Source organism: Crocodylus siamensis, chromosome 1 (genome assembly GCF_052110815.1).
Source record: "Crocodylus siamensis isolate JL-2025a chromosome 1, ASM5211081v1, whole genome shotgun sequence".
NCBI lineage: Eukaryota > Metazoa > Chordata > Crocodylia > Crocodylidae > Crocodylus > Crocodylus siamensis.
Genome location: NC_143395.1, coordinates 101,623,277 through 101,646,796, shown reverse-complemented (window position 1 = coordinate 101,646,796; position 23,520 = coordinate 101,623,277). Strand labels below are relative to the sequence as shown.

Below are 23,520 nucleotides of genomic sequence, written 5' to 3'. Positions count from 1 at the left end.
TCTCTTGGTTATTTTGCTGTCTGCTGGCTGTTCCTAGTCTTTCCCCTCCTATGGCTGTGTACACATATTCAAATGAGCTGCAAGAATTCTTCCAGGTTTGTTCTCCTGGCAGAGAAACTTACCCAGAGCCATATGTGCAGACATTTTAATGCTGAGGCTCTGAAGAGTGAAGAGCTTTCAGTGCTGCCATCGTAGAGCTGCGGGAGGTGGGGGGTGGCATCTCATTATGCTTTGCAGGCTTCCTTAGTCTGCCTGGCAACCAGTGGCAGCAGTGCATAGGGCAGATCTCATTGGCTGACCCAGAGTGCGCATGTTCAGCCTGTGTTTCCCTGCAGTACAATGTGGGGATTGTAAAGGGGTGTGTTCTGCTCTCTGCTAAAGCATCAGAGTCCAGTGAGAGAGAGACTGTCTCACTCGGAGGGAGGAAGAAACACTACACAACTATGTTCTTTTCTGAGACGAGCCATGGCGTATACGGACATTCACTTTTCCAGAAGAAACTTGCCTTCAAGTAACTAAACCCCAGTTGCTCCCAAGTTATTTTTCTCATGGAATGGCCATTTTTGACAAGGGAGAAAAGCCTGAACATCTGTACACTTGTGATTTTTCCTGGGAGAGCAGCAACTCTTCAGAAGAAACTGAATGTCTGTATGAGGCCCATTTCACAACCCTGGAAACTCTTTGGCCACATCCAGACAAGCACTTCAGTGCAGTATGTGGCACTACAGACCCATCAGCAGTGGTACACACCACACATGCAGGCATTCCCTGCACTGCTACCATGCAGTACAGGGAGAGATTGAGGGATAGGGTTGTGGCTCAAAAAAACCCATGCTAAAAAAAAAGTGGGGCAGTGCATGTGGCGGCAGTCTGCACTGCCCAAAACCAGAGCCTGACCATATGGAGGCATGCTCCAGCTGCCGGTCAGGTTCCCAGCTACAGGAGTGCCATGGCTGCAGCTCCCTGAGGCCCCCAAGATCCCAGGGAAGGCTTCTGAAGCCAGCACAGTTGCTGGCCCAAGCCCCACCACCACCCCACACAAGGTAACCTGCCACATGCCAGAGTATGCATGGCATGGGTGTTACCCAGGGACAAGTAGCAAGAACTCAAGGTGTGCTGCTGCTACTTGTTTCCTGGGAAACAAACGCCTGTGCTCATCTGAACATGGCCCTCGGCTCTTTTCAAAATCTACAGAGACCACTCTTCAGCAGCAAGTAGGATTCGATCTTTAATTAAGCGGGGGGGGGGGGGGGGGGGGGGACAACAAGTCAGCTCAAAATTAGGCTCTGAAAATGCTTTAAGTAGTCATAACTCTGGAAAAATCTTTTTCTTTTCATTCTGCCTTTCAAAAATAAACTGTATTATATTCTGGGGCATGCTCTATGCAACAAAACATGGTAGCTACAATTCTACCATAACAACAATAAAAATAAACAAGGAAATACACCTAAAGGGTTGCTTAGCTACAATATGCATAAATGCACTTCACTGTCAGGTTTAGTCTCCATGCCAGCTCTAGGGACAGCTATATCACATAACAAGATTTTGTAAACTCTGATATTGAAAGCAGCAATATCCAGTCACAACAGAGCTCCAAGTTATGCTATGAAAATTATATTGGCTAGCAACAGATGACATACACGCTACTGTTAACACACTGATTTATCCCTGGTTGCACAGTAAGTATTCTATGAATATCCATATTTACTCACATACTACAAGCAATTTTCCCCCAGAACTAACTTTCCAAAATAGGTGTGCATGTCTTAAGCAGGGAAACTGATTCTTTTTCTTCACAGGAATAGAAGCAGGGAAAAAGAAGCAAGTGGCCCTGTGCCAAAATGGCTGCTATTTCTCCCTGGGGCAGCAGGCAGCAGAGACAGAGTCCCTCTCACAGCTCCTGAAAAGCAGGCTGAGGGTGAGCAAGCTACTGCATGCAGTCTGTAGTATATTAATGAGACACTTTATTATTTACAGGAACTTATATACACAACTATTTACAGTAAAGAAATAATAATGGTATTACTGTCCTCGTAAGGGTCTGAGGCCCAGCCTTGCCATTGTCCTGCCACACAAAAAAGTTCCTGCTGCCTCATCTATGCCATCTCCTGGAATGCCACACTTCCTGGATAAACCTATGTTTCCAAAAGGACTTACTCTATATTGGCCATGACTCTAGAAAATCTTTACTGCATTCTGCCATACAGAAACAAGACGTGTATCTTATTTGGGGAGTATGGTATGAGAGAAAATGTGATATATTTGGAAAATAAATAAGTTATACAGCCTGCTGCACTGAAGTTACACTGCACTGCTTTTACCACCAAGAACTTTTAGAGTATTCTCTAGCTGACAGGTGACTCCAAAATACACTACTGCAGTACGTGCGTCCTCTTTCTCTCTCTTTCTTTTCTGCATGCTCTCTTAGATTCTCATCTTGATTTCCTTCTTTCTAAAAGCCCTTAAAAATGTTGCTCCCTTGCCAACCCAGGCCATCTATTCATTGATGCATTTATTTCCAAAGCTGGTTCTTATGCAGATATTTTTCTTACCCAGCATTTCTGGACACCTGGTAGTTATGCTGTCAACACTTGCTAAGTGCAAGACTCAGAAGCATATGAATAAATTCAGCCTATCACACAAAAAACAAAGCAAAACAAAAAAACCTAAAGAAACACACAGCACAGTAGAACTACAGAGGGGAAAAATACAGAGGAACACAGTTGCCTTGTCCCATTCCATTTCCCTTTTGAACTACCACCCTAGTCCTGCAGGATACTTTACATGGATGGTGGCCTCTTCAATATAGCATATATACTAGCCAAACAGATAAGTAATTTGTGTACATTATCACTAATATTAATATATGAAGTACTCTTGAGAAAAGCACTATAGCCCCCACCTAATACCAATCCTTAGCTACAGGACAAAAATTTCAGTAGAGTTATTATAAAGCTTGTCATGATTTTTAGCCAATGCTAAGGCTACCTAAAATTTCTTCATTTCTTACAAACCTGGAGGGGTGATTAGAGTTCTTTTATGTTCTTTACACCATCCAACAGGATGAATATGTGGACTGGCTGCCTCACACCTGGAAAGTAAAAATTGATGAAAATACATTCATTGTTATCTCACTTTTTTATATAAAAATACAAAATTATTTAAGAAATGGCAAAGAAGTTTCAAACTTTTCAACTCACAACATTAATTGTAAACATAACAAAAACATGGCAATATATTTAATCCAATCTGACTGCCGTCTGAGAGGCCATAAAGTTTTTGCAACATACCAAGAAGAAAAGCAAAATATCAGTCAAAACACCTCCACTAAGAAGATCTTCCATTAGACCTCCACCCACACATTCAAATCCAGCACTTCTAAGCCCACATCTTATATTTTAGCAACTTTTTACATGAAGGCAGAGAGGAAGTGCAAGCAATGCTTAAGGGCGCTGCTGCAATATGTTCCAACTGTCCTATAGAGCAATATTCACACTAGTTTATGAGTGGTTCAAGTGAAGCTACACATAATACATTTCCATAACCCAAAAATGCATGTAAACACAGTACAAATAAAAGAAACATAGATGCAACTACCATCCTGAGTGCAAAAGAAAAACAGTACTTCTGGCATCAAACTATATATGGGCCTCTAAAACTAACCATGAATTCAGAAAACCTTCTGAACTGCTAACTGCCTTGACAAGTAGTAGAAAAACCTTCTGAATCATAAGAGGAGGCACCATCCTATAATATTCTCTACATGCTGCCTCAATCACACTGAATCAAAAGCATCTTGTATATTAGAGGAGACAACAGCTTATATGATGCTCCAGCCATTAACAGCACAAAAAAGCTGGATCATTCCTTACAAGGTAGGATAATCCCTGACTAAATCACTCCAATCAAGTGTCTATCTAACCTGCTTCTGAAACTTACCAGAAATGGAAATTCCATAAGTTCTCTAGGTAGCCTAATCATATCGCATAAGCACCCTCAAAGTCAAAAGTTTGTCTTAATCTCCATCTAAATTGCCTCACCTGAAGTGTGAGTCCATTACTCCTAGCCCTGACCTCTGTGGCCACAGAGGATAGTTTATCTCCATCCTTTTTCTAATCACACTTCAGGTATTTGAAGACTGTTATCAAATCCCCCCTTAGCAGGAAGATTTGATGATGACGATGGGGAGGAGGAAGAAGAGGAGAGGAAAGAGAGTCAGAGGCTTTAAAAAGGCAGCACTCAACAGCATGAAGCAGACAATGTTTACCATAACTCAAGGACAGATGTAGACTAGCTAGACTAGCTAAAATGTCACTTCTTTACAGCCAGCCAACCTTTAAAAAAACTTCAAGTTGTCATTTTCACTCAGGGTGCAATGAAATAACAGAACATAAGGAAGGCCATTTTGTACCTGAAAACTTGCCAAACATCTCTCCCAATTATGTAATTAGTCCAATATAAGATACTATCAAATGTATTCTGCTTCTTTCAAATTTCCTAAGCTATCATGGCTGCGATATCAATATGACACTATTACAATATACATACGATATACAATATATGTACTGTATACAGAGATTCATCTACACCAATCTGAATACAAGATCAGGGTCTATACGATCATATCTATTCATTTTCCTCAAGCTTCATTTGGCCAGCAAGTCTGCAAAGTGCAAGTATATTATGCATTCATATACCACTTTATTCATTAAAAATAATGGGCACATCTATCCTAAGGATCTCACAGAGCCAGTCCTGTGACTGTGGAGCTAACACTGGGAGAGAAGAATCTCCTAGCCCAGGCCCTGCAATCACGGAGTGGGAGCTGGGAGCAGAGCCTGCCCCAGCAGCAGGGAGCTCCTGGGGGCATGGAGCCCCCACTAGGATACAGCTGTCTCCTAGCCCCATGTTCCCTGCCAGCCCCTGGGTGAACACAGAGGGGGAACTAGAACTCCCCCTAGCTGCTGCAGGGGTCTGGTGCAGGGGGCAGGTGCAGTCTGTTGCTAGGAGCAGCAAATCTGGTCCCTCATCCCTGCACATGTAGATGTGTGCCTGGGAGAATTTACTCTAGAGTAAACTGTTCCTGGATTATTTGCAGGTGTTGACACACCAGTGTAAAGTAAAAAAAAAAAAGTTTGATCTTAATTAATATTCAACTTGATTACTTCCTATAGAATGCTATCAGGAGGATATTGGCATGAAAGAGAAGCATTCGCTGAAGGTATACAGGTTACCTTAACATCTAAACATGTCGAAGGTCTCATCACACAACCTAATTATGCAGTCTCTCCACACACAAAAGACTGTAGGATTGAACCCTTGGCTGTATCTCTAGAAAAGCACTGACTTTGAGCTTCTTCCATAAAGAAAAAAGCAAAGAAACATTTCATATTCAGAATTTAAAGAAGAGATACTCAAGCAAAGTGATTTTTAAAAGAAGCATTGCAGGAAAACAGCTGAAGTCCAATGTAGATGTACTTAATAGCGTACATTAAATAACAGAAACACAAGCAGGATTTCTCATTACCGCTGTCACACAGCAAGTACTAGTCCAGTCTGGTACTTAAAAAAGACGCTAATGCTGAAAAATATTAGCACAATTATTTTGTGGATTTTTTAAATAAAATAAAAATGAACAGCAATGTCAATATTGCTTTATGCTACCTTCAAATACATCAAGTCCTAGGGAACAAATAATCTCTAGAAACAAAGGCTTGGTAACAACAGCCAAGAATGCTACTGATAGCAAAGCTATGATACCAATTTAAGCTTATTATTTATATAGCATCATACTGTACACTTTATAATGCACTGGAAATTACCCTTGTTTTTCAAATGAAACAAACCAGGATGCTTTTGTGACATTTTGGGGGTTGTGAAACAATCAAATGTTCACAGTGTGGCTCCTTTATGTTGTCTATTATTCCTGGGTCAGAAAACCTCTGCCTGGAGCAGATTAAAAAAAGGTGAATTCTGACTCTTCGCAACACAGTCCCTTTTCATTCCTTTCCCTATGCAGTCATTAGAAAGAAGAGAGAACTGAGGAGAAGAGGAATCAACAGGTGTGTACCTCTCTCTCAAACTCATCAATGGGTTAAAGCGGGAGTTGTTGCAAAGCCTCAACCATCCCCTCACAGGATTCAATACACTGTTGCTTTCTAAAATGCTTTAGAGTGGATTCATGGGATTAGATGGGATCTCAGGGGTCATCTTATCCACCGTCCTCCATGACTTGTCGCATATGAAAGTTTATGTCCCACCTTCAAAAGGATCCTAGGACATTTCTAGATAGAAAACTTCCTGTGCCTGACAAAGGCACCCTCAGAATTCTCTGGGATGCTTTGCTTTGGCAACTTCCCAACTGGAAGCAGAGTAACTATGTCTATATGGTGCATGGGGTAAATTAATTGACACTGTTAGTCTGCAGTGCTAATTAGGCCACCATTGTGCCACACATGCACAACTCGGCTACTCTGGTCCGAGAGGTAATACATGCAGAGCAGTGTGGGGTGTCTGAGGTGTCTGCTGTCAGAAATGGTAAGTTTGCCGCCAAGGTCACCTTTGAAGATAGGACCCACCTCCTAAGTCATTACATCACCAGGTCATGCAGGTGGGCAAGGGGACTACAAAAAAAATCAACAACTTTGCTCAAAGGGTAAATCTACATCTCTGCCCTGACACTCCCACAGACCACTTCCCCCAAAAGCACACCATGCCAACTCCTCCAACTCTGCTCCAGCTGCATCAATCCCAGAAACAAAGTGGGGAAGCCATCCTGAGGATGCACCTCAATGTTGCCCTCATGATATCATCTCCAGCCTGCTTAAGAGGGGCACCTAGCAGAGGACCACTAAGGTAGCTCACAGCCTTATTTCCAGGATGGGCATGTGCAAACCAGGAGCAGGTGGGCCCTGGAATTCCCTGGAAATGCCATGGAAGCAGTACAGTCCCAGCTCCAATGCAGGCATATAATAACATATGCTCTAAAAAAATTCCCAAACAAAACAACTCAACTGCTCATGGTCCCCCAGCTCCCTTAGGGAGGATTAGAAAGCAAACATGGGACAGATGTTCGGCAGACTGCTCAGTGCACTACCAGAAGACACTACAGTGATAAGGGAGGTAAAATAGTCCCCATGGAACAGAACTGAACATAATGTTTTGACTGATGAAATGAAAACACCCAGGACATTTCCAGTAGCCTCAAGGAAGTTCCTGAGACCACAATACATCATGTGAAAATTGTCCCTTAATGCACTGAACCTATGAAACCAAAATATAAGGTCAAATTTTACAGCACCTATCACCACAGATTCAGAGCATCCTATAATCATGTTACAAGTCAGAAATACAGACAAAAGCAAAGGATAGCCAAGTGAAATTACTGAGCCTTATTTTTTGCAGAATAGACTATGCTCTTTCATATCTCTTGGACAGGAAAAGCTGTTGACTAGCAGACTAATTGCAAGATTTGGAGTTAAGAATATTACATTCTATTCCTGGCTTTGTCATTGATTTACTTCATCTCTCAGGTCAATCACTTAATGTCTTGGGACCTTATTTCCATCAACTTTAGAATACAGTACTTCGTACAAATACAAAAGAAATTATTACTAATTTGTAACTGGAGTTAGAGCTTGCTGCTTCTGCAAACCTGCTCTCCTTTGAAAAGCAGCTTGGCAAGCAGGGGGATCTGTGCAAAATGCTGCAGTGATGGCATAGGCACACCTGACTAATAGATGCTAGGCCACCTATACACAAGCAGTGAGGCTGCTCCAAAGAGGTGTAATTACAGTGTGTCGGATTGGAGCAAACTCGATTAAACTCTAACTAAAGTGCCCCCCCTCACATCCCAGAGCATGTATATAAATGTCACTAGTGTTCAGAGCAAAATTATCAAAATCACACAAGTCATACCCTTACAAGCCTATGCTTTTCTTAGTAGCTGCATGCAGTGGTCATAACCAAAAAGACATCTGGCTATCCACACTAGTAAGCAGGGATGGCCAACCTGCAGCACACATGCCACAAGTGACAGGTGCAGCCTGTGAGTGTGGCACATGGCAGATCACGGCAGGGCCAGGCAGCACAGCAGCAGATACAGGAGGAAGCACAAAGCAAATCACTTAAGGTAAAGGTTCCCAATGCCCGGGCCTCAAGGTGTTGGCTGCCAATCCGCAGGAGGATCGGCTACTGGACTGGAAGTCTGGAAGTGACCAGCATGATGCAGACCAGCAGCCAACCCTTTTTTAGACTGAGTGTAAAAAAGGGTTGGCTGCTGGTCTGCAGTATGCCAGTCATTTCCAGTCTGCAACATACAGGGCTGCAGTTTCCTGGTCCGCAGTCACTTTCAATCCTGATCCGTGGTCTAAAAAGGTTGGGAACCACTGACATATGGCACACAGGGCAGGAAGCAGAAAGCAGAGGAGCAGACAGGGTAGAGGAAGGGATCAGAAATGCATTCAAGGAGGATAAGGGGAGAATTTGTAACATGACTGACAAAAAGGCTGGACCCCATTGCTGTTAACCATGCTGAGTTATGGAGCCAACATGGAAGTTGGCTGGACCTATAAAAGAACCACAAAAATACAGAACAAGCTGTAAGCTATATTCTTATTAAAAGAACTAACCACCGATTTCATAATATGTCTAAGCAGAACAAAGGCGTAACAACTGAAGGATAAAGAACATTGTGCCATTTATCACAGTAAAAAAGAGGTAAGGATGCATAGGATTGTAAAACCCTTTATAAGTGCCCTTTAGAAGTTTTCATACATGAGGGAACAGATTTTCCCTTAAGTGACAAGTGGCTTCAAGCTCCTGGCACAAAGGTATATGTATTTCCACAAGTGGGAGACTACAAGACAGCACTTTGAAAGAAGTATTATTTTTCCTTCTACTGCTCATTTTCAGTTGCCCTTCAAATTCTGGGGGCTTGTTGAATCTTTCTGTTGCTTATCCATAGCTCACTAATTAAATTCAGACCGTCAAGCAAGACAGAAGCTAATGATGATTACAAAAAAAATGAATATTCAATTCTTTCAGAAAAATATTCATTTAAATGCATCTCCGCTGGGTGGTTTTGAGTAGCACTCTTATTTTATAACAAACACATTTTTTTCAAAACACTAAATGTGTTACATTAATTCTGCTCATATTAAATTAACTGCTAATTTCTCCACTGGATTAAAATTTAATTTTGAATTTGAGATTTTAAACATAAGTACTCCTTTTATATGTAGATGCTATCACAACAAAAAATAATTTCTACTATAGATTACAGATGGCGTTTTTATAAACACACTGGTATATTACAATAACAAATAACATTACACTATAAGCACGGCTGTTTCTACAACTTTCATTTGGCAGAATAACATGCTGATGTACAGTAGCCAACTCAGTTGTACTCAGAAGATACCATCTTACAGCCCCATCTAGTGTTTAAATGTTAAAATTAAACTTTAAACAGACAAGTGCAAAACTGTTAATACTCTAGGTCAGGAAGCACACCACAGATTAGCCCTGTACCCTCTCAATTGCAACTCTGATTCTCTTCTCAATTTGTTGCTCTTCATTTTGCTTCTTATTCTACATGCTCTGTCTGATCTCCTGCCCTACTTTCTGCTTCCTGCCCTATCTGCTGCTATGCAGTCTGTCCCCTCCCTGATCTGTTGTGTGCCACACTCAGAAACTAACTATGCTACTTGTGACATTCATGCTGCAAGTTGGCCACCCCTGAACTAGGACCTAATACAGGGGTGAGCAATTATTATGGGCGGAGGGCCGCTTACCCAGTTTTGGCAAGTTGTCTAGGGCTGCATGGGTAGCCCCCACCGGCCCTAGGACACTGGTGCGGGCCCTGTGCTCCCGCGCCCACTCATTCTCAGTGCCCCCCAGCCCCGTGGTACAGGCAGCGCACAGCCCCAATCCCTTGCTTGCCGGCAGGGAAGGAGCTGGTGTGGAGCATGGGGAAAAGCAGCCCCTCACCTGTCCTGTGGCCCGCAATCCCTACTGCAACCGCTCACAGCCCACACAGGGCTGTCCTAAGCAGCACAGGCAGCCCCACGTGGCGAGCGGCTACAGTGTGGAGCACCAGGCACGAGGTGGGCGAGGGGCCGCTTTTCCCGCACTCAGCACCAGCTTGTAACCCGTCCCTGCTGCCAGCCTGGGCTTCATGCTGGCTCCAGGCTCACCTATTGGGACTGTACGATGGCAGCAGCAGCTGCAGCCTCCCCTGCTTGCTGCACCAGGCAGTGTTTGTTGCTGTTGCCCGCATGGAGCTTGCACGCTGGGCAGCACAGAGGTGACAGTGGCAGCCTCACTGCAGCCTACTGAGGCATGAGCTCCGGGCAGGCAGGAGCAGCAAATGCAAGGGGGCCACCACGGCGCAACCCCAACTGGTGAACTGATGGGTGTGGGGCCAGGTTACAAGCTGGTACTGAGTGCAGGGGAAAAGCAGCCTCTTGCCTGCCTCATGGCCGGCACCCCATGCCGCAGCTGCTCACAGCCTGCATGTACCTGCTCAGGACAGCCCTACACAGGCTGTGAGTGGCTGCAGCAGAGAGCACAGGCCACGGGGTGGGGAAGGGGCCGCTTTTTCTCACGCTCCGCACCAGCTCCTTCTCTGCTCTCCCCCCCACCGCCCTTACCTAAGCTTCCCGCACTGGGGCAGCCACGTGGTCCCAGGCCAGAAGCCCCTGCTGGGGCTTCTGGTTGGGGGGGCAGGGCTGGGTAGGCCCTGCTGTTGTGGGAGCCTGCCAAGGATTCTCCTGGATCCTACTGCCCCTGGTTCCTGTCATTTTTGACAGGAACCAAGGACAGATACATTTTAATTTTCAAAAAAATTTTAGGGGGCCCACAGGCCGGATAGAACGGCCTCGCGGGCCACATCTGGCCTGCGGGCTGTATTTTGCCTTGACCTAATACCTTCTGATGCCTCTTGATTTTGGCATCCATTGCCTTGATGTATGCCTTCAATGTGTCCTTGTAGCATTTCCACTGGCCATCACAAGCTCTCAGGCTATTACCAGGCTAGGAGTAGAGCACTTATTTTGGGAGTCGAGAATCAGGCTTCTGCACACAATGTCCCATTCAGCAAAGTGCTTGAGGAACACCAACTCAATGTGGTAACACTAACTGTAACAAGGATGCTTGGGTTTGTGCAGCAATCTTCCCATCTGATGTGGAGGATTTTCCGGAGGCTTCATTGGTGATACCTCTCCAGGGTCTTAAGATGACATTTCACCTCCATAGAGGAAGATGGGGATGATGATTGCATTGTAGACCTGGATCTAAGTGTCTTTGGAAGATAGCAATAAATAAAGACACACCAAAGCAATTTCCCAAAGGAGACACTTACGCACTGGATCCTGGGCTGGATTTCCTCATCAATGTTCATTCTCTGAGAGATGTGGCTACTGAGGTACGGGAAATGTTCAGCAACGACCAAGATCTTTACCTCAGTAGTAATTTGGGGGGGGGGGTTCACATTCATGGCCTTGGGCAGGCCGATAGAGCACTTCAGTCTTCTCAATGTTGAAAGAGAGGCCCAAAGTTCAATAGGCATCTCCAAAAAGATCCAGCATGGCCTGGAGTTTCCCAGTGCGTGCAAGAATGGCACAGTCATCAACATATTGAAGGTCAAGGACAGTTGTTTTGAGTATTGTGGTCTTCAAGCAAAAATGACCCAGGCTGACGTGCCCTTCATCTATTTAGTATTTAATTTCAATTCCAGAAGGAAGGTGGTCCTTAATGAGAACCAGGATAACTAAAAAAACATGGAGGACAGAATTGGGGCAATGAGGAAGTTCCTGAGACCACAGGGTGAGATGAATGGACCGTAAGGTGGAAAGTCGGCTGAGAAAGTCGGCTGAATTGTCGGGCTCAAGGGGTAGTAATCAATAGCTCAATGTCTAGCTGGCAGCCGGTATCAGATGGAGTGCAGCAGGGGTTCGTCCAGGGGATGGTTTTGTTCAATATCTTCATTAACGATCTGGAAGACGGGATAGATTGCACCCTCAGCAAGTTCATGGATGACAACAAGCTGGGGGGTGTAGTAGATACACTGAAAGGTAGGGCTAGGATTCAGAGTGACCGAGACAAATTGGAAGATTGGGCCAAAAGAAATCTCATGAGGTTCAACAAAGACAAATGCAAAGACCTGCACTTACAATGGAACAATCCTATGCACCAGTACAGGCTGGGAGCTGGCTGGCTATGCGACAGCTTTGCAGAAAAGGCCCTGGGGTTTACAGTGAACAGTAAGCTGGATATGAGTCAGCAGTGTGCCTTTATTGCCAAGAAGGATAACTGCATACTATGCTGCATTAGTAGGAGCACTGCCAGCAGATTGAGGGAAATAATTATTCCCCTCTATTCTGCACTTCTGAGGCCACATCTGGAGTACTGTGTCCAGTTTTGGGCCCCCCACTATAGACTGGATGTGGACAAGTTGGAGAGAGGCCAGTGAAGAGCAACACAAATGGTTCAGGGGCTAGGGCACATGACTTCTGAGGGGAGGCTAAGGAAATTGGGTTTATTTGGTTCAGAGAAGAAAAGACTGAGAGAAGATTTGATAGCAGTCTTTAACTACCTGAAGGGTGGTCCCAAAGAGGATGGAGCTAGACTGTTTCTCAGTGGTGACAGATGACAGAACAAGGAGCAATGGTCTCAAGTTGCATCAAGGGAGGGTTAGTTGGATGTTAGGAAAAGCTCTGTCACTAGGAGGGTGGTGAAGCACTGGAACAAATTACCTACACAGCAATGTTCCCTCTAAGGAATAGCGGTCTGTGAGCGTGCCGCTTCAGTCCCATCTTCCCCTTTCAGTGCAGTCCGCTGGTAAGTGTCCCGCAGTAAGTGTCCAGGTGGGAGTGGGCAGGGTTCGGCCCTATGTTGAGCACTGTGGGCCCCACCCACCACCTTTCTCCATGCTAACTGCTGCCCAGAGCAGTGCAGTGGAGTGCAGTGCATGGGCCAGACACAATCAAATGGTAGAATTGATGCTATGGCCCAGCCATGGGCCAGACACAGTTAATTGACAGAAGTGAAAGGGAGGCACCGGGACCAGCACGGGACACTTACCGAAGGTAAGCTCCTCATGCACAGCAGGCAGTGGCTCCTCCCTGTGGCAAGGCAAGGCAAGGGCTGGTGTGGGCTCTGCCGGCTCCAGGGAACTGCTTCGCTCCCCACCTATGACTCCATGTGCCTCCTCACTCCCCGAGGTGATGCAGGGGTGTGGAGCAGTTCCCCAGAGCCGGAGAAGCCTGCAAAGCAGTTCCCTGGAGCCAGCAGAGCCCGTGCTAGCCCCCAGCCCCAGCCCCTGTCCCCGCTTCTCCTCACCTCAGGGAGGAGCTTCTGCCTGCCCCGCGTGAGGAGCTTACCTTCGGTAAGTGTCCTGTGCCAGCCCCAGTGCCTCCACTGTACTCTGTGCCCAGCTCCTCTCTGGAAAGCCGCAGAGTTACTGCACAGCAAGAAAATTGTACGTGGCTGTGCATGCATACAGTTTAAAGGAAACCTTGCTACAGAGATTGGGGAATATCCACCCATGGAGGTTTTTAAGGCCCGGATTGACAAAGCCCTGGCTGAAAAAACCTAGATAAGGATGGTCCTGCTTTGAGCAGGGGGTTGAACTAAATGACCTCCTGAGGTCCCTTCCAACCCTCTTGCTTGACCCCAGTTCAGATGACAAATGAATCTGTCTCCAATACATAGAAAAGTCACAGCCATTTGGTTGCAGACAAGCCTCAGAACCTTGATGAACTTCTAGGGCATCCAGATTTGTCCAGTGCTTCCACAAGGCTTCACAACTGATGGTATCAAAGGCCTTAGAAAGGTCAATGAGAGCCATATATAGGTTCTGATATAGTTCCCAACACTTTTTGTGGAGCTGGCAGGCAACAAAAATAATGTCAATCACCCCATGGGATGGTCTGAAACCACACTAAGATTCCGGCAGGACTTCTTCAGCAAGATGTAGAAGACGGTTTCAGGAGGATGGGGATATTTTCCCTGCTGTGGAAAGGAAGGCAATACCTTGATAGTTCCTACAGACTTATCTCCTTTCTTGAAGATAGTCATGACATTGGCATTCATCAGATCTCCAGGCATCTTGTTTTTAAATATGGAGAACAAATCATGGAATCTCAGAACCAGTTCCTTGCTGTCTGCCTTGTAGATATCAGCAAGTATGCCATCCAGTACAGTAGGCTTGTTGTTCTTGGTTTCCTCAATGGTACTACAATTCTTCTAGAATAGGAGGGGTGTTGGGGGACAGACTCAATGGTGGCATCCATTGCAGAGGATTCACAGGTCAGGAATGCTTCCAAGTGTTCTTTCCATCTAGTGTTGGTCAATCATGTTGGTTGCAGAGGTGGGCAGATGAGAATAGGATGGAGTTTAATGTAGACAAGTGCAAGGTACTGCATCTAGGGAGAAGGAACCAGCAACACATCTACAGGCTGGGGAACACCCTTCTTGTCAACACGATGGCAGAAAGGGATCTTGGAGTCACTGCTGACTCCAGGATGAACATGAGCTGCCAATGCAAGGAAACGGTCAGCAAAGCTAACCGCACCTTGTTGTGCATCTGCAGATGCATCACAAGCAGATCCAGGGAGGTGATCCTACCCCTATATGCGGCATTGATCAGGCTGCAGTTGGAATACTGCATCCAGTTCTGGGCACCGCACTTCAAGAGAGATGTGGCTAGCATTAAGAGGGTCCAGAGGAGGGCCACTCGTATGGTCAAGGTGCAGCGAGGCAGCCCCTACGAGAAGAGGCTAAAGGGACTGAACCTATTCAGTCTCCACAAGAGAAGGCTGAGAGGGGATCTGGTGGCTGTTTACAAACTCACCAGGGGGGACCAGTGGGAATTGGGAGAGGCTCTGTTCCCCTGGGCACCACCCAGCGTTACTAGGAATAATGGCCACAAATTGTTAGAGAGAAGGATCAGGCTGGACATCAGAAGACATTACTTTACAGTCAGAGCTCCTGGGCTCTGGTATGGGCTCCCAAGTGAGGTGATGCTCTCGCCTACCTTGGGGGTCTTCAAGAGGAGGCTGGACAGATATTCAGCTGGGGTGATATGACCCTGGCATCCGCTCATGCCTGGGGGAGTGGGCTGAACCTGATGATTTGTTCAGGTCTCTTCCGACCCTAAGCACTATGAAACTATGAAACTATCAATGTCTCTGAGGAATGTTAGGCCATCCAATAACATCAGGAAAGTACAGCTGTGGGAAATTGTGCTGTAGATGGCTTTTGTCGTCTGGAAAAAACTGTGTGTGTCACATTTGTAAGCACAGCATTGGATCTCATTTGGCTTTATCTTGCCACCACTGATCTTAGATTTTCCAGATCCTCCTTTGAGCTTCGACTTTGAGGAGCCAATACATCTCCTTCTTCTGCTGAGATGAAGTGTCATCTTGCCAAGAGTCCTTCTCTTCCAGTCAAAGAAGGGCTTGGATCTCAGTGTCACTCTCATCAAACCAGTCTTGCTGCCAACAGTGATATAATCAGCACAGGCCATATGGATGGTGGCTTTAAACCCCTTCTAGAATTCTTCAATGTTGCCTTCATTTGTGGACAGGACAGACAGCTTTTCATGGAGACACTGTTGGAGATTCTTACAAACCTCTGGATCTTGAAGAGATTTGGTGTTGAGAGTTCTTTGCTTTGGTTTTGGCTGTTTTTGGTGTTTCAGAGCAAGACAGATATTCATAATGGATCTGACAAGGTGTGATCTGTCTAGCAGTCATTGGTTGCTTGCATGGCTTGTGTGATAAGGACATCCATTTCATCACGGGCTCAAACAGAAACATAGTCAACAAGATGTTGACCCTCATCTGGTTGTATTGTCTAGAGATTCAGTGTCAATGTTGTATCTCACTAGTTCCCTGGAGACAATGGTAGTTCTTTTTTTCTGGTCACTTGTATTGGTTATTCATCCGGAAGAGAACATTCAGTGTTGCAAAAATCAGTCTTCTTACAGTGGTTTCAGCAGCAGAGAGAGTGATTATGCTGGATGCAGTTATGCAACCAGGAGCAGATAAGACAGCCTATGTTTAGGGCACCTTTTCTAGCTCCTTCTCCATCTGAGGGAGCACACTGAACAGGACTGCCCAGTCACGGTAGCAGTGGCTGAACTGCACCCCCGTCTCAACCCAGGTGCAAGACAGCCATCAGGATACTGCCACCTGTGTGCAGATTTGTAGCTGGAAACTGCCAGATTCACTAGATCTGTCTCCATCACTACTGGTCTATCAACGCAAGGCTTTTGGAGGTTGGTACAGTGTGTTGTTTCCTGTGGTAGAAGCCAGAATGTGACTCAGTTTAACGTGAGGAAGCTGGTTTGCAGAAACAGCAACCACACCATCTTGACAAGCTGAAGATCTGGGCCCAGTGGCAAGGAAGAACCAAAGACTATAGGAAACTTCCATTTTGCTGCAGCCTTCTTCCATCTTTACAGCTGCTGATATCCAGACATCTTCTTCCATCTGATATGCCACAGATGACTTGGGGTTGGATTGCAGTTTGTCTGGAACCTCCCCTCAGACCTGGTTGCCATGGGTCATCCTGCCAGGAATGTGAGACTCTGGACACATGAGCCTCTCCACCACTACAAGGTCTCCATCCATGGAGAGGTGTGCTGCCAACATTTCTTGCTTAACAATAAACTCAAGATGTAGCTTGTGAACCTGAGGTTTAAAGCTTTCAGGATCATTTGGGAAGGAAAGTATGATATAACTGTCAAGACCATTAAAATTGTCAGTCTTTGATCTTTATTACTCTCATACATGCTTTAAAAATATTTATTCCCAAAGATTATGTGCCCTCATTAAGTGTAACTTTTACATACATTATTTGTAATTATTTCTCGCATAAACTATTTTGCTACTTTTTAAAACATGAAAAATGTAAATTAAGAATTGTAAAATATACCTGCTTTATTCTGGTATCCTAACGCTTAGCTCTGGCACCTCCTGTTCTAACAGAAGTACTTTGCCTTTTCTCGATAAGGCACAGAACAAAAGATAGAAAGTTTCCAGAATGCAAAGCAACTTTCACCTTTCTGAATTAGAATGATTTGCCGATTTTGTTCACTTTTCCTTCTCCAAAAAGGTGTTTGTAGGGGACAATGGGATTTATAGCACACTCAAAGTATGATCAGTCTTACAGTACTACAGTAATTCGAGAGCCAAGAACTTCTTAAGGTGATATCTTTTATTGGAGCAACTATGTATTACAGCAGTGCCATTAAATCTAATTGAGACACTTTTATTTAAAGTTACTAATGTATTTTCAGTACTGTTTAAGTGATGTATCTGTGATTGTGCAGGAAAAATGGGAAAAGCAAACCTTTTTTTGGGTAATATTGTCTATGTCTCCTGTCTGGGGACTACATGGTAATTTCTCTTACATCCTGTTTTTATTTACATATGAAGTTTTACAAGCCTTTGCTCCATTTGCTATTTCGCTCTGCTGTGCCTGCTTCCCTCCCAGATACCCGTGGAAGGGTACTGGAATACCTGAAATCTTGTCTACATCTATCCCAACCATGCAGCTGGTCCAATAAAAGATATCACCCCAAAAATTCTTGCCTGTAATGTATACTCAGTTATTCAGAAAATATTAGCTTAAAAATACGCGCAAAAAATGAAATTTTGGTGGTGGATATTTCTCTGTGGCTTTTCTCTGTGGCTGTAAAGTTCAGGACTAGGAACAATGGCCTCAAGCAGCAGCAGGAGAAATTTAGACTGGAGATTAGGAGAAACTTCCTGACTATACAGGTCAAGCATTAGAATAGGCTGCCTAGAGAAGTTGTGGAATCTACATCCTTGGAAACTTTCAAAACCAGGTTAGACTGGCTAGGATGATTTAGTTAGGAATGGTCCTGCCCTGAGCAGATGGCTGGACTAGATGGCCTTGTAAGGTCCTTTCCAGCCCTACTTTCCTATGATCTTATTTTTTCTGATGTTCCATTTTGGTAAAAGTACATTAAAACATTTTTCAGTTAGCCAAGGAAGTTAAAGAAATGTTTACACTTCACAAAAATTCAGGCTTTTTTTACCCACTTAGCTCATGAGGTGGTTGTGTTTTTGAAGTTTGAGAAAGATCCTGTATGTGCAATAAAGATAACTTTAAATAAATTACTGCAGGTGCTGTTTGTCATTTTTCTTTACTGAGCTTCAGTGATTTAGAAATTTTCTGGCCTCATCTATAGGAAATGCTGACTGCACAGAATTTACTGTTTATACAAGTACTAAATGACTGCACAGTAACCTGAGATACTATGCAGTAACACCGACGAAGGCTGCTGCCATGTGATGCTACTGTGTGGTAGTCTCAGGCTACTGAACAGTCAGTGTCTCATGCACGTGTGGCCTTTGAGGATGAAATTCACTCTATAGTGGAAGGCCCTCCACTCTAAAAACCTTGAGGTAAAGGTTGAACAGGGGGCACAGCAGTTTACATGGTATGGTACCTGAGTTATTTTTAAGGCACTTCACCTCTGTTTTCTTGGGCACGGATTGGGACTTCCCCACCGTGATGCAAGACGGACTCGAGAGGAACGCCTCCAGACCTCAGGTTGGGGAGGACTGGGTTAGAGAGCTTCTGGAGGGGCTGGATGTGTTCAAATCAGCTGGTCCAGATGCTCTCCACCCAGGGTGTTGAGGGAGCTAGCAGGGTTTATTGCAAGGCCCTTGGCACGGCTTTAAGAGCGCTCGTGGTGCTTGGGCCAGGTGCTGGATAACTGGAAGGTAGACAACATGGTCCCCATCTTTAAAAAGGGAGGAGGGAGGACACGGGCAACTACAGGCCCGTTAGTCTTACCTCAATCCTAGGGAAACTCTTTGAGAAGATCATCATGGAGCACATCTGCAATGGGCCAGTTTCAGAGATGATGCTTAAGAGCAACCAGCATGGTTTCATTAGGGGCAGGTCATGTCAGACCAACCTGATTGCCTTTTATGATCAGGTCACAAAAGCCTTGGATGCAGGTGTTGCCGTGGACATAGTCTTTCTGGACTTCAGCAAGGCCTTTGACATCGTCTCCCACCCAATCCTCATTAAAAAATTGGGTGACTGTGGCATTGATGCCTACACAGTCAGATAGATAGCAGATTGGCTGAAGGGTCGCACTCAGAGGGTGGTGGTGGATGAGTCATATTCGACCTGGAGAGAAGTGGGCAGCGGAGTTTCCCAGGGCTCGGTCCTTGGGCCCACACTGTTCAACTTCTTTATCAGTGATTTGGACAACAGGGTGAAAAGCACCATTTAAATTTGCTGATGATACCAAAATCTGGGATGAGGTGAGCACGCTGGTAGGGAGGGAAAGACTGCAGCAAGACTTGGATAGGTTACAGGGGTGGGCTAGCAAAAACAGGATGCGCTTCAATACTGACAAGTGCAGGTTGCTGCACTTGGGCAGTAGTAACCAGCAGCACACTTATAAGATGGGAAACTCCCTTCTTGAGAGCACAGAGGCAGAAAGGGATCTTGGAGTCATTAGTGACTCCAAGATGAACATGGGCCAACAGTGCGAGGTCACGGTTGGAAGGGCTAACCACACCTTGTCATGCATCCACAGGAGCATCTCTAGCAGGGACAAGGAGGTGATCCTCCCCCTCTATCCAACACCGGTCAGGCCACAGCTGGAGTACTGTGTCCAGTTCTGTGTGCCTCACTTCAGGCGGGATGTGGACAACATTGAGAGGGTCCAGAGGAGGGCCACCCGCATGATCTGGGGACAACAGGGCAGACCCTACAATGAGAGACTGTGGGACCTGAACCTGTTCAGCTGTCACAAGAGAAGGCTGAGGGGGAACCTGGTGACAGTCTATAAACTCACTACGGGGGGACCAGAAGGGTTTGGGAGAGACCTTGTTTCCCCTAGCGCCCCCTGGCATAACAAGGAATAACGGCCATAAATTGGTGGAGAGTAGGTTTAGATTAGACATCCATAAGAACTACTTCACTGCCAGGGTGGCTAGGATCTGGAACCAACTTCCAAGGGAAGTGGTGCTGGCTCCTACCCTGGGGGTCTTTAAGAGGAGGCTTGATGTCTACCTAGCTGGGATCATTTGAGCCCAGTTTTTTTCTCCTGCCCTGGCAGGGGGGTTGGACTTGGAGATCTTTAAGGTCCCTTCCAACCCTACTTCTATGATTCTATGATTCAATGAATCTTGGTATCAAGAGCAAAGATACCAAACACCCACGAGGGAGATGGTTTCAGACTTACTTTTTTGCTAGCATTAAGCTGTTTGGGGGTGAGGAGGGCACAATTAATATTCTTCTGTTTTTTCTCCATTCTTTCCCTAGTTTCAGGCCAGTCTTCCATAAATGTAACAGAGAAGTCAGGGCAACCTGATGCAGGTTTTCATTTTTACGGATTTTTTGCCACTCATCTCTAAGACATTTACATACTTCACAAAATTTCAGGCTTCGGTCTCCTTCCCATAAATATATCCCAGCATCATTACCCCTAAACTTTTTTATTCAGGCAGGAAAATTTTTCATTAAAATTTACACAGGGGAACAAGATTCCCTGCAGATTCTGATAAAACCTTACAGGATTAGCCTTAAAAGTGCTAAGACACTATTTTTCCATACTTCTCAACTAGTCAGCTAGTGAACTGAATTTGTCTGAGTACTGTGTTACCCATTCAATGACGTCAATGACACAAAAGAATATCTCAAACTTTAGAGAGGTGCCATTTATTTCAATCTAAATAAATAAAGTGGGTTTTTTCAGTCACTTGCTACTTCTTCAGTACCAAAAAGTTTCCAAGAAATTACCATTAGTCTTTAGTACCATTACCCTTTACTACTTGAGCCCTAATTCCATATGGTTATATAACCTGTGAATATGACCCATGACTCAATGTTCTGAATTCTTACAGTTTGCTGAAACACCTGCTTCACATTATCTCAGAAATTTAATTCTTTTACAGTTTCTCTGTCCTAGGCATCTACAACACTGATTCTTAACCAAGGTACTGCAGCATGCTGGAGTGCCATGAGATCCTTTTAAGGAAGCTGCAGTGTGCTGTCCAATGTGAGCACTGTGTGATGTGCAGACGCCTACATATTATTCACAAGATAAATCAAGGAATTTCAAATAAGAATCCATCACGGTCAAGCATTCTGACCTACAGTAGTCTTTCTGAGTTGCCTGCAACAGAAAAATTGCTCTATTATTTTTCCATAGCCAAGAAATGAATGAAAGCTAAAAGCTGGCATTTTCCAAGGGATGTCTAAAAAGATTGAGAACCACTGGTCTACAATCATGGACTCCTTGGGTGTTCTGTAATTGGTTCAATCCATTCTACTCTGGATAGGTTCTTACATTAAACTGATCACTGTGGAATCTGAATGTCTCATCAAGCACAGATGCAAAGAATCTTGTATACCTTTTATTTTCAGGTAACAAGCAGTTCCTTATTTTTCTGCCTTACAAATAATATATTTCAGTCCTAAATCACAATACTAATAGATTCTCAGAGTAAAGTGTAAACTCAAAGTTGAGGATGAAACTTATTATTAGATATATTAAGACATGCAATGCTTTAATCAGTTTTAGATAATATTAACATTATGGAGGTTTATCTGGATAGAGCACCAAGTTTATCACACAGATTTTACTATAGTTTGGATTAAAATAGAAAGCAATTAAGCATATTTTATTATTAGTGTACGTCCTTTACCTGACTAACTGTAGAAGTAGTAGGTATAGAAAAAACAAATCTGCATGTTGTAAATCAAAAACTGAACTATGGAAGAACTTTGTAGGCTGCACTGGCAATAAAGTTAGAGTTGACAAAGCCAGTGCATAATTCATTTTCACATCTGCTCATCCTTCATGTCCCTAACACATTCCATACCATAATCACTGCAGAGCATAAATGCAACAAATCAGGAAACTTCACTCCAGCTCCACAAAAATATTTAGGCAACTTACTTCTGTTAACCTGCCTAACTCCTATTGAAATCAACCCAAGTTAAGCACTGTGACAAGGGGCCATCATAAAGCCGGTCACTGAGTCAGCCAGCCCATCTGTCTAAAGCAGCCTGCCCTGTCTCGCCTGCCATGACTTGATCTATATAAAAAAGCACATAATAATGCGGAAGACTGATACCCTGATGCCAAGGGTGTTATATGCAGCTCCGGACCTCTCCTTATATTGTGTCCCATGCTTCACAGATGGCATCCAAAGTAACAACTACACTCAGGCCTTCTCATACATGCCTGGACCTCCACTCTCTTTCTAGGGCCTCCACTCATGTAGGGTCTCCATCACTGAACTGCTGGGGCCAGCCTCTGTGCAGTTCTTTGGATCACACAGACCCTACTCTGTGCACCCCCGTGCAGCCCTTCAATGCTGTCTATGAGGATCCTACTCTGTACCATCATGTACAGCCCTTCAGGCTGCCCCTGCGGACCCTGCTCTGTGTAGCCTACTACCCACTCTATGCCCCTTCACTGGGGCCAGCACTCCTCCTCCTCACTAGGGTCACTCTTCTACCCCCTTGCTGGAGCTACTACTTGGTCCACTTCACTGGGGCCTCAGGGTCTTACACCCTGTCGCGGGGCACTCCCGCACCCCGCTCCTAAGGAGATGCCCCAGGAAGGGGAGAAGTGTAACAGGGCACCAGGGTGCCTGCTACTAGCAGGAGGAATAGGGCTGCTGAAGCACCCTGGAGCAACACAGATGGGGGTTGCTAGGGCAACCAGGCAGGTCATGTGGCCAGGAGGGGGCAGGGCCAGGCCCTTATAAACAGCTAGGCCAAAGCCTAGCTAGCAGTACCCTTCTGGATGCCACAGGAGCAGGAGCTCTGTGGCTGAGCTGAGCGGCCAGAGTCGGGGGTTGCAGGCTCACCTTACTGACCGGCTGCAATGATGCTAGGGACGAGAACACCCTGATAAGAGGTAGGGCTGGGAGCCCGAGAGGGGCTGAGAGTTTGCATTACGAGCAGGTAGGCTCTTTGTTAGTTTTGTTACAGCCGTTCGGGCTTGGCTTGAGTTATGGTTAACCGGAGGACCGGGTGAGGCTGTAGGGGAGCGAGGAGGCCTCAGCGGGGCTCCCCAGCAGTTTGGGGGCTCTGGGTGCCCAGTAGGGGCACAGTGCCAGGGAGGCACAACAGTTTGTGCCGGAGTGGCACGGAGCACGGGGTTGGACCCCGGCCCGTAAGGATGGCACTTTGCCCAGTGGGGCAAAAGACCCAGCGAAAGGGTCAAGGGGGCCAGGCACGGCTAAGGCCACCTGAGCCCCAAGCCCGGAGAGGGCGCAGCGCGGAGAGTGCGGTACAGGCCCCAGAGAGGGCGAGGCCCCAAGAGAGGGCGCAGCGCTGAGAGAGTGCGGTATACAGGCCCCAGAGAGGGCGAGGCCCAAGAGAGGGCGCAGCACCGAGAGCGCGGTACAGGCCCAGAGAGGGCGAGGCCCGGAGAGGGCGCAGAGCAGAAACGACCCAGGAAAGGGTCAAGGGGGCCAGGCACGGCTACGGCCACCTGAGCCCCAA

General features: G+C 45.6%; 1 protein-coding gene across 5 annotated transcripts in view; it reads right to left on the bottom strand.

Moving 5' to 3' along the window:
* L3MBTL3 (L3MBTL histone methyl-lysine binding protein 3) overlaps positions 1-23,520 on the bottom strand; it is a 170,515-nt gene that overhangs the window by 83,638 nt on the left and 63,357 nt on the right. For all 5 annotated transcript variants that reach the window (XM_090038931.1, XM_090038959.1, XM_090038950.1 and 2 more), the window contains exon 12: positions 3,015-3,091. In XM_090038931.1, the coding sequence (XP_089895057.1) occupies positions 3,015-3,091 (77 nt within the window). The remainder of the gene's footprint in view (positions 1-3,014; positions 3,092-23,520) is intronic.